Source organism: Chiloscyllium plagiosum, chromosome 3 (assembly GCF_004010195.1).
Source record: "Chiloscyllium plagiosum isolate BGI_BamShark_2017 chromosome 3, ASM401019v2, whole genome shotgun sequence".
Lineage (NCBI taxonomy): Eukaryota > Metazoa > Chordata > Chondrichthyes > Orectolobiformes > Hemiscylliidae > Chiloscyllium > Chiloscyllium plagiosum.
Genome location: NC_057712.1, coordinates 6,281,998 through 6,294,669, shown reverse-complemented (window position 1 = coordinate 6,294,669; position 12,672 = coordinate 6,281,998). Strand labels below are relative to the sequence as shown.

The following is a 12,672-nucleotide window of genomic DNA, read 5'->3' as shown; positions in this document are numbered from 1 at the left end:
GAAAGGAATCCAGTACCGATCTGACATTCCACGTGTTACCATCAAGGTCACGTTCTCTTCATCACAAAAGCCATCAGCCACAGGAAGTACTAGCAAAAGGCACATTTCATATTACTTCAAAAAGCATTTTCACGGATCACTTTGCAGTCTACATCAGGGCAAGAACCACCTACCTATTGTGTGCTGATGTATTAAGTGAGCTGGATGTGTGAATGTTAGATTTTCTGGAACCACAGTCATTGTGAAGATGACATCAAGGGTATATTGTTCAACACCATCACCTATATACTGGAAGGAGGAAGCCACAAGTCAGCACCATCTCCCAACGTGGAAGCCATTCACCCAGACATCCCATTACCTTTCTGTCTACAACTGGTGACTCCATGGGAACTTCCAGGATGAAGATTCTATTTAAGGTGGTCTCATCTGGGTTAGTCCCAGTGTACACATTAAATATCAGGGTTTCTTCATCCACAGGGAAGGACTGTGTGCCCAGAGTGAGCTTGGTGAGTTCTACATCAGGAAGGAAGTTGCCCAATGAGACATTGAATAGCCATTGCTCAGGAATGGTATCTGGAAGAAAAAAAAAAATTGGCATCTGTGTAACTAACTCATCCAAACCACCAATTAGATATTTGAACAGCTTTTCCTTTGTCCCATTTGTAGGCTTAATGACTATTTATAATTGAGGAAGCAAGTTTCCAAAAAAGGTAAAATATATTGTTTGGGTTTAGAGAACTGAAGGGTAACTTTGGACAAGCTCCAAGTAGTGAGTTAAAACAGTATTCCCAATAAGTTAGAGTTCACTCAAAATTTTTAGATGAGCCACATTCAGTAAACCCGGAATGTTCACTGTGGGTCATTTGGGATTTCCAAGAAAGACCAGCAACAGAAGCATGTTCTTAAAAGTGAGCATCAATAGGTGTTGTTCAGCATTCTATAGAAAGGAATTTAAACATTAAATCTCTTAAATGTAGAAAGCAAGGAAGTTAGCCTGTATACTGAAGAACACATCTGCCTTGGGACCCTCCAAATCACAGGATGAATGCCTATTTCACCAGTTCCCAGATCTTCCCAACCCCAACTCAGCACCACCCTCTTGAGCTGTTCATCTTCCTTCCCACCCATCTGCTCTACTCTGGAGTATCACCATCACCCCCACTTAACCTACCAACTGCATTCCCAGCTATCTTCCCCAGCCCCACTTTCTCTCAGCCCCCTTGTGTAACCCTTCCCTTAACATTCTTGAAGATCTTTGCTTGAAATAGCTCTTGCTCCTTGGGTGCTGCCTGATCAGCTGTCTTTTTCCAACACCACATGACTTTTCTCTCAGCCCCCTTGTGTAACCCTTCCCTTAACATTCTTGAAGATCTTTGCTTGAAATAGCTCTTGCTCCTTGGGTGCTGCCTGATCAGCTGTCTTTTTCCAACACCACATGACTGATCTCCAGCATCTGCAGTTTTTATGTTCTCCCCACAGAATTATGTCTGCTTAACTTACAAAGTTAAGTTGAGGGGATGCTTCATGTGATAGTTTATCCTATAACTGACCTCATTCTAAAAGTGGTAGTATATTCAACTAAAATGTGGAAGTTACCTCAAGTATTATAAATCTGTGGAACTCATTGCCCTTACATGCAGTGGATGTTGCAACATTAGTGTCTCAAATTTAGACAGAGGGTTGAAGGTTTATGGAGAGTGAGCAAAAAAGAAATAATTAAGTCTTTGGGTGACTAAAAGTTTAGTAGTTCTGGAGAGTACCCATTGTTAATTACAGGTGACAAAAATGGTGAGGAAATAAAGTCACAAAATCTTATTTATTTAGTACACAAGCCCTTTGGCTCAAATATGTACCAAACATCACTACACTCAGCCCTTAGTTTTGAGAATATTATGAGTGTTCAACAAAAGTACTTTTTCTTAAAGGCTTCTTGTCTACTTTCCCAGACAGTGCATTCCAGACCACCACCTTCTGGTGAAAGGAATCTTCTCTTCTCTCCTCCCTCCCTCCAACCCCCAACCCTCCTGCCTGAATCTGGAGATTCAAAAGGTAATTGCAGGGAATACAAACAAACTTTTCAAACTCACGGAGAAAGTCCAATTAAAAAGTTGGACAAGCACACTTCTATTGCAAGGAGACTGGACATACTAAACCAATTGTTGGAAGCTCAAGACTGATTATTCAGGTGTTCATTTTCACTGCAATCTTCAGAAAGCATCAGGAAAGGGATAGAAAATTTTTGCAGTTTTGGTAGAGCAGGTTTCTTCAGCCTGCCAGAGAGATGGTGAGGGAAAAACTAAAACAAACAAAACATTCTATGCTAAAGCAAATCAGAACACTAGAAACTGAGTTTTATTTCAAAAATTAACTCCTTATTCTGAAGGAGGCAGGCCAATAGAATTGTTACACTGAAGCAAGTCAGTCATTGCTGTTGGCTGATTACTGCCTTCCAGAGGGAAGGCAGACAGGACAAAAAGTTAGCAGTATATGTATGGAGAGGTCACTCAATTAATGGGACTAGTTTGTAAAGTGAGTGATTGTAGCATGGATAAAGTGCAGTCATGCAATAAAAAAAGTCACTTTAGAAGCAATTGCTTAAAGTATGGAAGAATCAGACCTAGTTCAGAAATAGCCCGAGGGTCATTGACAAGAGCACTGTATGACTAAGTTTATCATAAAACAGATTACAGGAGGAATATCCAAGAGTTTTCTGGCTGTAATTAGAACATAGCTAGAAATAAGAGGCTTTGTACAAGATTCTTTCCTGTGTGCAGTTATGAGAGGTCTTCAAAATCTAAAAAAAATGTGCATAACTCACATTGAATAGAAATGCAAAGAAACAAATCCACACTTGAGGGAGCCTAACAAACAAGATGTACCATGCATCTGTATCATAAATAACTATTTGCCCTTTAATTCCAATAAGAGGTTTGGAATATTCAGCAGGTTAAGTCATGTATGACTTCCCAGAAAATCAGGAGACTGCAGTATTTTCCAGTGAAATATTCAGATTGGAATAAAATTCATTCCTTCAGCTCATCCATAGGTTTAAAAAAAAAAATTGTATAAGCTGGACCAAAAACCTGGTCAGAATGTCATGATTTGACAAATTCCTGTTACTGTTTGCCATAAGGAATGCACCTAACAAAATCCATTGTCAAAAAGGCCCAAAAACATGGAGAATAAAAATCCTTGTACAAATAAACTCATAAGCCAACTGAAAGACTGAGTTGTCAAGCACAAAAAAGTGACTTTAACCTTAAAGACTAGAGTCACCTTGGAATGGTGACAAATTTAGTACATCAAAAGGGTGGATTTAAATTAGAAATTTCAAATTTCTACTCTATTCTTTTGACAACTTTGGCAAAGGCAAGAAATTTGAGTGGGTAAAGCAAAGCAAAGTGCCACGACAACCTGAAAGTCGCAGTGATTACTGAGAGTTTTAGCAGCAGTAAACTCTAATCCATTTAGTTATTCCAGAGATATGTTGGCACAGAATTGAGGAAAAGGAACCAGTTATTTTTCTGGTCAAGTTGAATTTGTTCCAGAAATATTCAATAGTGAAGAAAGTCACTTAACTGAAGTCTACCACATTTTGAAGTCTGCATTCCTGACACCAGTGATTTGTGGATTTATAATCCTCATTTAATTCATTAAAGCTACAGCAAAAGTCTGGATTGGTGTTAAACTTCAACTATTTTAGATTGGAATATCATTTGTGACAAGAGGCAACAGATGCTTGGTCAAGATTAATCGTGAAGGAAATAAAGTTAAAAATGAATTTTTAGAATGATTAAAAATATTCTTGATTAGAATAGAAACTACTTCAGTTTGAGGAAGCGTGAATATTTTGGAATGGCATTATATTGTAGATGAAACTGGTTTAGTTTCAGTTCTGTGAAGACTTAACAGCCAGAAAAATTAGTGGGTCAAAACATCTGTAACGTGACCAAAGCTCGCTGACTGGACATGCTACTTGCAATTTGAATAGCATACATTTTTTAAAAACACTTGCACTTGTGCCAGTCTCAGCAGAAAAATCTGTAATGAATTCAATCACTTTCTACATAATCGAAAGACTCAACCTTAACTCTTCAATTTATCTAACTGATAAGACTAATACTTCACTCAGGTGTCTCAAGTGTCATAAACCAGGATATTGCTGGGGAAAAAAAAAAAAGGCTAAATCCTGTTGTTCATAGAGATCTCTCCAAATACCATTTTTCCACTCTTGTAAAAAAAAAAAAAGGCTTGGCAGCCTTGAATGTTCCCTGACTTGTGACTGTGGTAACAATTGATCAATTCAGCTTCCATCCTGGAATTGGAGGTCTTAACTATTGGTTGGCTTGGGGTTCAATAGGCTGTTAACATTCTCAAGCCATAAATTTGTAAGTTAGAACAGTCACATTTGGCTTGGATTTAAAAACAGTAAGCCCATCATTGGAAGATATTAAAAGTGAAATACCAACTGGAGTTCACTCCAGTTCTTATTCTCCCTTTCTCTCCCAGCTACCAAACCAATAGTGCAAGACAAGGGACAAGTGTCCTGCCTCCACAAAGCCCATTGTGGAAAAACAGCCATTAGATGTCATTATTGTACAATAATGACAATCATTTAAAACAGCCTAAAATCAAGTTATGCCTTATATTAATAAACATTTTTCCAAGAGAATTTGAGTGGAGAGGAATCCCATTCTAAGTTAGTTCAGCCATCTTAGAAAATTTGGCATGTACATACCATCAATGAGAACCAATGGCTGAGGTATAAAGGGTGTAGTAACTGGGTGGATCACGTTGATTTTATTCAGTCCCCATGCCTCATCTTTCCACAGGTGCTCCAAGAACAAATTGATGCTGTACTTTATACCATACTGTCCATCCACCACATGGCTCTGTGGAAGTAATAGTGAGGTAAGAAATGAGTGGGCAGTTTGATAAATTGGTAATTTTAGATGGTAAAGTCCTATTAACATAATCTAAAGTTTGTATGTTTACCACACTTGAATATTTGGATACTGGTCTTCATCAGGATATAAATAGTGTATAGAACTACAATTTGTTCACATATGAAACTATTCAAGGTGTAGAGGCACTGAACTTTCTGGCAAGAACCTGTCAACTATGGTTGATGATCGGAGTCCATTTCAAACACTGCAGTGAATCAGGAAAGATCATTTTATTGGACTGGTTTGGTTCCACAAGTTTGTCACAAACTAGGAATTTCACATGTTACAGGGTGGGTGGACAGACGGATGGACACCTAGATCCTTTTAGAGGCTCCTCCAATACTTCGCCCAACAGATTTGGGATTTCTGAAGTTTGACAACAAGCAGGCTACAGGATTTTGATTTGGGAGACAAGGCAGGGGGAAATAACAGGGAATCTGATAGCAAGGACAGGTTAATCCTCAATGCTAGAGGGGAATTGGGGCAAGGATCCAACTGTGACAGCTGGTCTGCACAAGACTACAGATAGGCCAGGTTTGTACATAGGTGGAGTCTGGAAAACTTAAGTCAAGGAAATTGTATCAAGTTCAAATGCAGGCAGTGATAAAAAAATCAAAAATCAATGCAACTGGGAGGGACAGCAAACACTAAATTGCAGTAAGACAGGTAAAACCATTAAGGCTCACTAGTGTACAACATTTATAGCCACATGGTTAAATTGACACCAAAGTAAAAAGCAATACAGAACATTCATAGATAGGACTGGATTTCTAGCAGGTAAGGGATGTGATGTGTGCAACTCTGCTGCAGCAAGAAAGGCACGGTTGTCAAGTTAAAAGGGTCTAAGGACCTAGGAGAAAAGGGAGGACTGCAGATGCTGGAGAGTCAAAAAGTATGGTGTTGGAAGGGCTTATGCCCAAAACAGACTCTTGCTCCTCAACCTGCTGAGCTTTTCTAGTGCCACACTGGCAAATAAGGACCCATCTGGGAGTGGGCGGTTAGGCAATTTTGGAAGATTGTAATTAGAGGTTACATCTGCAGTTCTACAAATTGAAGGTTAGATAAAGCAGGAAGCTGCAGGCTATTTCAAATCTAATTAGTTTTTGGGATAGCTAGCAGGAGGTACCAACAGGACATTTTAATCACACAGCAAGGTTTTCCTTTCATAAGGGTTGGAATTGAGCACTTAAAATCAATGTTGATAACAAGGAAAAGATCATGCACCTGGAACTTCTAGAAGGCATTTAACAAGATACCACAAAAAGGGTAGTTAGGGAACTTGAAAGATGACTGATCAGTAGGAAACAAAACAGTCTGGATAAATTGCTAGCTGGTGAAATACTGGCATGCTTCAGGGATAGTTTACAATCTACATTGGTTTTTATTCAATGATGATGGTGTTTCTTATTTTGCATAATAAATTTGGCAAGTTGAGAAGTTACAAATAAAATGAGGGGTACAAGATAAGGGTGAAAAGCAGGTAGAATGCAATGTGGAGAAATGTCAACTCCTCCATTGTAAATGATCTAGCTTTCTATTCTCTCAAAGAGACTGGAATGCTGTAGAGGAATCAGATGTCCTAGTTCATAGACAGCACAACTGTTAGCATGAAGGTAAACTAATTAGGATGAATAGAATGTTAGTCTTTTCTGTAGTGTGGGAAATGCATTTAGAAGTCCTCCTACAACTGTACAGAACATGGTGTACTGTTTAGTTTCTTTACCGAAAGGGGGGAGACACTTGCATTGGAAGCAGTCTAGAGGAAGTTTCCAAGAGTCAAACTAGTGACTAACTGTAGTCTTGGAGAAAGAAAGTTGAGCAGGTTGGACTGGCACACCTAAAATTAAGAATGTGGGGTGATTTTTTTTAGACAAACTTGAAGGGACTAGTTAGATTAGATCTGGAGAGCATCTGCAGTGCAGGATGCTAGAGGAAAGGCAACTCTAGAATGATTTTCTTCATTAAATGAGAAATCTAATCAAAATCTTGTCTTCAGTGCTTTGCTCAGAAGATATCATTGAGATTCAAGGTCATATTACATTTCTAGTAAACTAAAATCATGAGTCATTGAGCTGGTACAGGAGTAGAAGTACATATCAGAGCAACCACAGATTTGACAAACTGAATGGCCTTCTGCTCTTATGAAATACTGAAGATCGTTTGAGTTAGCTGCTTTTATCCTTTCACTTGCAAGGCAAAATCCAAAATCCAACCTTGTAATATCCATCCTGTGCTCCAATGGGGACCCTTATAGCAAGGCCTGTATCATTCTTATCAATGGTATAGTTTCTTTCTCCCATTGTTGTGGAATTCAACTTGATCCCATTTACTCCCATGGAGGTGTTGTCCTGATGAACTGCACTGGTGACAAGTGGAGTGAAGATTCTTGGTACTGTCCAGATGATTAGGTCATCAGTGAATGAAGTACCATCTGAGGGATAACAAGTAGTAGGTTTAGAATTGCTAAAAATAGAGTTAGAATGTACAGCATGGATTCAGACCCTGCAGTCCAACTTGTCCATGCCAACCAGATATCCTAAAATTAATCTAGTTCCATATCATCTAAACCCTTATTCATACACATCCAGGTGCCTTGAAATGTTGCAATTCTACAAACCTCCACGCTTCCTCTGAAGGCTCATTCCACATGTGCACCATCCTCTGCATGAGAAAGTTGGCTGTTAGGTTTAAGGTGAGGGAAAGAAAAGGGACCTATGCCCTCCAGTTCTGGACTCCCATCAGCGATAAGACTTATCTATTCACCATATCATGCCCCTGGATTTTTAAAGCCTCTATAAAAGAGGCTCAGCCTGAGCCTGAGGTTAGAAGGAAAAATAGTCCCAGCCTATTCAGGCTTTCCTTTTTGCTCAAACCCTGGCAACATCTTGTAAATCTTTGAGCCCTTTCAGGTTTCACAACATCCTGTCTACAGAGGGAGACTAGAATTGAATGCAGTATTCCAATATTAGCCTAACTAATTTAGTCCTAAATATCTCCACTAACTCCATAGAAGTCGAAGCAGCTCCCTAAGGGTCATGAAGAGTACTCAGCCCTCACTCTACTGCTTAGACCAGACCGTAATGTTTCAAATGAAACAGGGAATATTAAAAGGAGGTGTGTAAATAGACTTCAATGAAGCCTACAATTGTGCTTAATTTAAAAGATACAAGATTAGCAATCTTACCAAGAGGACAAGCCACAGCAGTGTCAACAACAAGAATCATCCAGTGCTGTTTATAAAAAGTACTTGATCGTATTACTGACAAGGGCACACCATGGACCTAATTATAAAAAAGCATCAGTTACTGCATTTACATGCAATCTAAAAAGGCTCAGGAAAGCCAGAGTAGTATAATGAACTTACCAAAACAGTTTGAGCCTCATTTGTATGATATGGAGCACGAAGCAATATACGAGACATTGTACTATTGATTCCATAATTCATTTGATGTGCTTCTTTGACAGTCATAGTCCTTTTGTCACCAGATATATGGAATACCACTTGCCATATTCCACTTTCTGCACTACTTGCCTAGATCAGCAATAAAGATAATTAAAACTCCACTGAAGCTGCAACAAGGACTGTCACAAATTCTGCAAATATTACTGGAGGTCACCTTCAACATGAAGTTCATGTACAATGCCATAAAGGAAAACCAAAGAGAGACACCAGTGTCCCTGACTTCCAACTTGCCTATCTCTATTAGAAGTGTGAAGCTGCAAGCAAAATGGAAATTCCACAAGACAATTTGATATAATCAATGCTCTGACATCTTGTGTCAGAAAAAGGCCTTTTGACATGTTCTGGGGCTCAAAAAAAGTTAAACATTTTTTTAAAAGATCACAATTCTAAAATTAACATTTTGGCCCAGTGATGATCCATAACTTTACTCATGTTTTGATTAGACACTTAGGAAAGCTCAAGTTAACAAGCCAAACAGGTTAAAAGGCAGTACACGGCAATTTCTTCAAACAGTGTTGGAAGAAAAAAAAAACAAATACATTGGGCCTACTTTTGCCATTGTTCAAGAAAATATAGTCTACAGCCATGGTTGCATTCATTAGAATGAAGCATTGCAAATTAAAACGAATTACGAAGAATAGGCCACCATTGAAAATTTCATCCATGACATCTTACTTCTGGAAGAATTAAAGACCAGTCCTGAGAATCCTGTGCATAATCGTCTTCAATTGGTGGTATCTTTCTTTGTACTGAAACCTGCATAAGATTTAAAAAAATTACTGGTCATTAACAGCAGCCCCAGCTGCATACATAATTAGTGCCGAGTCAATGTTAGATGGCAGTCTGAGCTACTGACTAGACAAAGGATGATTAAAGTTAGTTATGAGCTCAGATTCTACAATTTGTTGTTAGGTACCTAATTTGTATTTTAGATATTACTAGTCTTCCAGAACAGCTTAGAATTGCTACTAACTGTAGAAAATAGTCAAACCAGTATTTGGCATTAGCCGTTTACCTGCATGTAGTTTTCTTCACAGAAGATTTCCCTTGCAGCCCATGGTGAGTACATACATGAAAGTGTTTGAACATATGTTGAAGCCATTATCCTGTTAGTTCCTACATGTATTTGTACAGTGAGGTTGAACTGTTCATCATTCTGTAGACAAAATTAAAAAAAGTATAATTCAATAACAAGGGTCACCATCTTGACATGGTCTTTATACACATGCTTTCACTTTATCCTGCAAAGGACCTGAATATTTATTCAATTATAGTGACTATAGGTTCAAAATCCTCTCCATCTCATGGTGTTAAAAGATGTTAAAACACAAAACAGGCTATGCAGTAAAGATGAATTCAGTGACTCCGTAAAAGGAAATTACAAAACCAGAAAACCACCAAGATGGAGGTTTGGATTAAGTTGCGTTAGGAGTTGGTTGAGCCAAAAAGAAATTTCAAATATAACATCCAGGATTTAAGTAATAAAAACAATTGTAAAACTTATAAAAGGTAATGCAATGGAGAGAGGGGTAAACAGGCACAGAAACCAATTACACTTCAGGATTTTTGCACGATATTTTTGTTTGACTTTTTCTGTATGGAGGTACTAACCTGTTGCAGTTACCCAATAGTAACCACAAAAATCTGACTAGCTGCATGGTTTGTCTCTTCCTCCCCCTACCACTCCACATCCTCCAGCCCCCTCCCTTATGAGAAATACATGGAGCCTTTTATTCCTAGAAGGATTCTCACTGGTCTTTCCTTCATCCATCAGCCCACCTTAAAGTAGGTCAACTCATTCTTGGGGGCACTTAAACATTTCTTGCATTTTCTTTGGTTCTGTCTACACAGACTGAAGATAGGAAAAACACCTAGATCTGAAATTTATATCTTCATATCTTACCACAATATGTACACAGCAGCTGAGGACAGAGGCACGGAACTCAACATTATTCCACAAATCCACTGTAATGGTGTAGCCACACTGTGAAGCAAAGCTTGGTGTAACAAGATAGATTTTACCAGCAGGATCTAGAAAAGTTATAGAAAACCTAGAGTTAGCTTCAAAATCATGAACTGTCTGCACACACTGCAAACAAATTTGCTTCAATTGGCAGGAATACCTATACAGGTGCACATGGAAGTTTGCTGTTTATTCACCAGAAAAGCAATTAGATTTCTGAATTATTTATTAAAGGATCAAAGCAATGTCACTTTCCCTAACTAAAATAGTAAGTACTGACTTAACAGTGTGACTGAGCACACTTAAGATTAATGATCTGTTTTGTTCCACATCCATTCTAATTGATTCTCAAGAGTGGTTCTGAAAATAGATTTTTAGTGCAGTAGTTCAAAACCTGGAAATGCCTGCTAGAGTCATGACGACAAACCTAGGTTACATGTGATTTATAAAATGGAGATCCTTATTAATGGAAGCAATGGCTTAAAAATTAAATAGTCAACAAGACTAAAAATGTTGACCAAGACCAAAAGGGAACAGTAATGTAGATTCACTCATTTGGAAGTGACAAGGTAACTTGTTGCATTGTTAGGTACAAATCTTCATTAACCATAGTGTTCAAGTTATGAAAATCCATAATTAAATCAAAGTCACTATTTTCAGAATCTGATTTTTACTAACAGTAAAACAAAACATCCAAATATCACACTGAGCTTGGACTTTAAGCTCAGGGTTGGTAGCTTAAAGTGTTAAAACAAATTAACTAAGAATTAGACAGTCATTCCAGGCCAGTCATTGAACAACCTGTTTAAGGAGAGCCTACAGTGATAATACAATGATTATCCAAGAATCATCTAATACCAGAGAAATATGGCAAGAGTGTGGTGTGGTGTGGGGTGGTAGTGAATTAAAATGGCAGGAGGCAACAGTGTGCCTTTGAAGAGCTGGTGTAGTCAATCATTTTCTGCTGCAGTTGTGAAATCCAGCCAATTAGGATGAGTGGAGAGCAAGCATTTGTTTGAACAGAAAATTCAAGCCATCAGGCTTACAAAAAAAAAGGTGCAAACTTATTGCAAGTATCCCATGAAACTTTATATTGGGAAAGATGGGCTTAATTGAGCATCAAAATTCAATCCTTTTATCACTCCAGTATTTAACAGTATCAAGACACTGACACAACACTGTTGTAAATAGAGGTGGTGAAAAAAAAAGCAGACAATTCAGATTAGTCTTCAGATGACATACAACGGATAGGTCCATCAGACCAATATTGGGAGCAGAGATCTGTTACACACCGACTCCAAGGTAAAGCAGCAACACTCACCAACAATGCTAATCTGCCAGAACTTCCCGGCAAGAAAATCCTTATTCAGTCCAACCCAAAAGACACTGTCGCGGCATTCAGCCTTCAGCAAACCTACAACAATAGATTAAAGAAAGTTCTTCAACATTAAAGACACCAGCTCAGAGTCAAAGCACAAAACAAACACTTTATCTTTGGATAGAACACTGACCTGGAGGGGCACTTTGCATCCAGACTTCAGGAGCTGTTGCAGACACCGATAATATCAAACTGTTAAAGAGAGGAAGAAGCAATTAGCAAAAACATGGGAGCGTCCATCCCGTTTCCAACTTTCTCCCCATCGCACAGACTCACCCAAAGAGCAGGATCGATGCCATAATCCACAATCTAGCCCCTGGCTGAGCAGACCTGTCCCTCCTCCACACCTACCATCCCCTCCCCTCTGCACACCTGTCCCTCCCCTCCAACTCCCTCACCTGTTCCTCTCCTTACCCACACCTGTTCCTCCCCTCCAACTCCCTCACCTGTTCCTCTCCTTACCCACACCTGTTCCAGCTGAACCCACTCTCCCCTCCCACCCCACTCCTCTCCAGTTGACACACCTGCCAATTATCTGTTTGCTGAGTCTCTGGTAACTGGTAAAGGTCTTTTCTGATCTTAAATGTTAACATGGTGTACAATTTGGTGGTAAAGTCAACAGAATATTTAAAATGGTAACAGAGTTCCATAGAGTTGTACAGTAAGGAAACAGAACCTTTGGTCCAACTTGTCCATGCCGATCGAAAAACCTACATGAATCTGGTTCCATTTGCCAGCACCTGGCCCATATCTCTCCAAACCCTTCCTATTCATTTACCCATCCAGATGTCTTTTAAATGTTGCAATTGTACCAGCCTCCACCACTTCCTCTGGCTACTCATTCCATATACGCACCACCCTCTGAGTGAAAAAGGTGCCCCTTAGGTCCCTTTTAATTTTTTCCCCTCTCACCTTAAACCTT

At 39.0% G+C, this 12,672-nt stretch overlaps 1 protein-coding gene across 1 annotated transcript in view; it reads right to left on the bottom strand.

Moving 5' to 3' along the window:
• LOC122548593 overlaps positions 1–12,072 on the bottom strand; it is a 14,261-nt gene extending 2,189 nt beyond the window's left edge. The window contains exons 1-13 of the mRNA XM_043687427.1: positions 12,027–12,072; positions 11,884–11,942; positions 11,694–11,786; positions 10,313–10,440; positions 9,425–9,565; positions 9,085–9,165; positions 8,311–8,478; positions 8,131–8,227; positions 7,160–7,377; positions 4,739–4,892; positions 359–573; positions 174–288; positions 3–89 (exon numbers count right to left, since the gene is read on the bottom strand). Coding sequence (XP_043543362.1) covers positions 3–89; positions 174–288; positions 359–573; positions 4,739–4,892; positions 7,160–7,377; positions 8,131–8,227; positions 8,311–8,478; positions 9,085–9,165; positions 9,425–9,565; positions 10,313–10,440; positions 11,694–11,786; positions 11,884–11,942; positions 12,027–12,049 — 1,579 coding nt within the window. The 5' untranslated portion in view covers positions 12,050–12,072. The remainder of the gene's footprint in view (positions 1–2; positions 90–173; positions 289–358; positions 574–4,738; positions 4,893–7,159; positions 7,378–8,130; positions 8,228–8,310; positions 8,479–9,084; positions 9,166–9,424; positions 9,566–10,312; positions 10,441–11,693; positions 11,787–11,883; positions 11,943–12,026) is intronic.
• Positions 12,073–12,672: the final 600 nt, after the last annotated feature.